Source organism: Musca vetustissima, unplaced genomic scaffold (genome assembly GCF_032173495.1).
Source record: "Musca vetustissima isolate MV318-11 ecotype Yass unplaced genomic scaffold, APGP_CSIRO_Mvet_v1 utg9133, whole genome shotgun sequence".
NCBI lineage: Eukaryota > Metazoa > Arthropoda > Insecta > Diptera > Muscidae > Musca > Musca vetustissima.
In genome coordinates, this window is record NW_026878538.1 from 20,022 (window position 1) to 22,782 (window position 2,761).

Here is a 2,761-nt window from a genome sequence, read left to right on the forward strand (position 1 = left end):
TTTGTTGAGCAAAGCCCTATTAAAGCCTAATATTTTTTTAAATTTTTCTAACTTCTCTCTATTTTTATAATAAAGCAGAAAGTTACCCAAAGGCACAATAGACCCAAATAATATAACAATAAATAATAAAAGTCCATAAATATATATAAAAAAAAATAAAAAATATACAAATAATAAAACTCAAATTAAATAAATAATATTACAAATTAAAGAAATGGCAAACGTAATTTGTGCAAGGTTCCACTTCGACATGGAGAATTTAATGGGAGCATGTGCTAAAATATTAGATATGTCCGAAAACGATCTGTCAGATTCGCTGATAGAAACAAAATTAGAATCACTAGATGAAGACTGGCATAATGTACGTACTGCCTATGAAAACGTCTATCTTGCCGATGACAAGGCATTCGACGATGATTTTAAAAATGTTGCGAAATTGGAGTTTGAATCCGCAAGGGATCAATACCAATTAACTAAATCGAACTTAATGGAAGTTGTGAAAAAAAGGTCTCTTCAAAAGTCCACCAGTTCAGGACGAGAAGACCAAACAAATCCTTCACTTTTTCATAGTTCGGCCATGTATCCCCCAACTACGACATTTGACATGTCAGAAGTGTGTATTAAAGTTCCTCCGTGTGATACAAAAGACTTCCACGGAAGCTATGAAGAATGGCCCACCTTTAGGGACATGTTTATGGCCATATATGGCAATCACCCCAGACTGACACCAGCACAAAAATTATATCACCTAAAAAATAAAACTAAAGGTGAAGCTGGCAGAATCGTAGACAGATTCTCATTGTCAGATCTAAACTTTTCATTAGCATGGGACGCACTAAAGAAACGCTACGAAAACAAGCGAGTTTTGGTAGACAATCAATTGCGGATTTTATTCGAAATAGCGCCCGCAAAAAACGAAAATAACGCAGACATAAAAAGGATCCAATTAACAATCAGTGATTGTCTCGCAATTTTGAAAGCACACGACATCAGTGTGGGCGAGTGGGATCCAATTTTAATATACCTTTGTTCGACAAAACTTCCAATAGAAACGTTGACGTTATGGGAACAGTCACTTGAGTCACATGCGGACTTACCAAAGTGGTCTCAAATGGAAGAATTTTTGATCAACAGACAACAAGTGTTAGAACGAATTAGTCGTATAAAAACACAGAAGGCTCCACAATCTTCACGATACAACTTCGGAGCTCAATATAATACGAACACAAATTCAAATAGATGTATTCTATGTGCAAAAAATCATATACTTCGAAACTGTCCCAGATTTAATAATATGTCAGCTAGTCAGCGAATCGAAGTTGCAAAAGAAAAACGTTTATGCAACAATTGTCTTGCAAGTGGACACACAAGCCAAGAATGTGTCAGTATGCATAGATGTATGCAATGCAGAAAAAAGCATCATACGAAACTGCATCTAACGAACAATTCGCAACAACAATCGAGCGCTAATATCGTAGCGCGTGAAAACAATTACATTCAATCCCGAACAGAAACACATTTCACTACTGACGAATCAAGCAGTGACTTGTCATCTGGTACTAACGTTCAAACACTAGCAACAATTAACCACGATGACGTTATGTTACCAACTGCTTTAGTTCAAATTATGCATTCAGGACAAAAATTCACAGTACGTGCATTGTTAGATTCAGCATCTAAAAAAACATTTATTACAAATAAAATAGTAAACCGCATAGGCATCACCACAAAAAAGGAAGATTTCCAAATCAGTGGATTGAGTGGTATAATAGTAACAAATGCGAATAAATCTTGTTATATTACATTATGTGTCGACAAAACACCTTTCGAACTGGAAGCAGAAGTTATAGTGGTACGAAACCTAACTAGTTTACTGCCAACTAGATCTCTTCCAAACTCAAACACTAACCAAATACAAGATTTAAAACTAGCTGACCCAGGGTTTGCAGTGTCAGCTCAAATAGATATGTTGATGGGAAGTGATGTTCTTCCATCAATAATGCTGAATGGTATCAAAAAAAATGTGCTAGGCAATATGATAGCACAAAACTCAATATACGGGTGGTATATATACGGACCAATTGAATACGACAGTATGGCATTAGCTACAGTCGAAGTATCTTCGAAACGGGAAGAAGACATAGGCGTATTATTACGAAAATGGGAACAAGAGGAAGTCGAACGGGCTTATATTCCCACCGTAGAAGATGAGTATTGTGAAAACTTCTACAAGAAAACAACGTGCCGTCGGCCGGACGGTAGATCTGAAGTAAAATTGCCATTTAAAAAAGAATATCCACAATCCATGTTTTTAGAATCGTCTCGATTCAAGGCTCTACGCCAATATGAAAACATGGAAAAAAGGTTAAATAAAGACAAAGCGCTCGCAAACACGTATAGAGACATTTTAAACGAGTACATATCACTTGGGCATATGAAACGATGTATGCCAAGAGAAATAAAGAATGGTGAAAAGTACTGCTCGTACTACTTGCCGCATCATGCAGTTTTTCGCCCTGAAAGTATGAGCACAAAGGTTAGAGTAGTGTTTAATGGGTCATGCAAAACAAATAGTTCATTTTCATTGAATGATGTTCTATATACAGGCCCAACGTTACAAAACGATTTAACGTCTGTAATTTTAAATTGGCGGTTATATAAATATGTATTTAATGGTGACATTGAGAAGATGTACCGTCAAATATTTGTACACGAGTCTGATATACCGTATCAGAGAATATTGTTTAGACGAAACGAAACC

General features: G+C 36.0%; 1 protein-coding gene across 1 annotated transcript; it reads left to right on the forward strand.

Moving 5' to 3' along the window:
* Positions 1-250: 250 nt before the first annotated feature.
* On the forward strand, positions 251-2,364 carry LOC133323285 (uncharacterized; the record flags this gene model as incomplete). The annotated part of the gene is made up of 1 exon (XM_061532224.1): positions 251-2,364. A coding segment is annotated over exon 1 (2,114 nt), but the record flags the coding sequence as incomplete, so codon positions are not given.
* Positions 2,365-2,761: the final 397 nt, after the last annotated feature.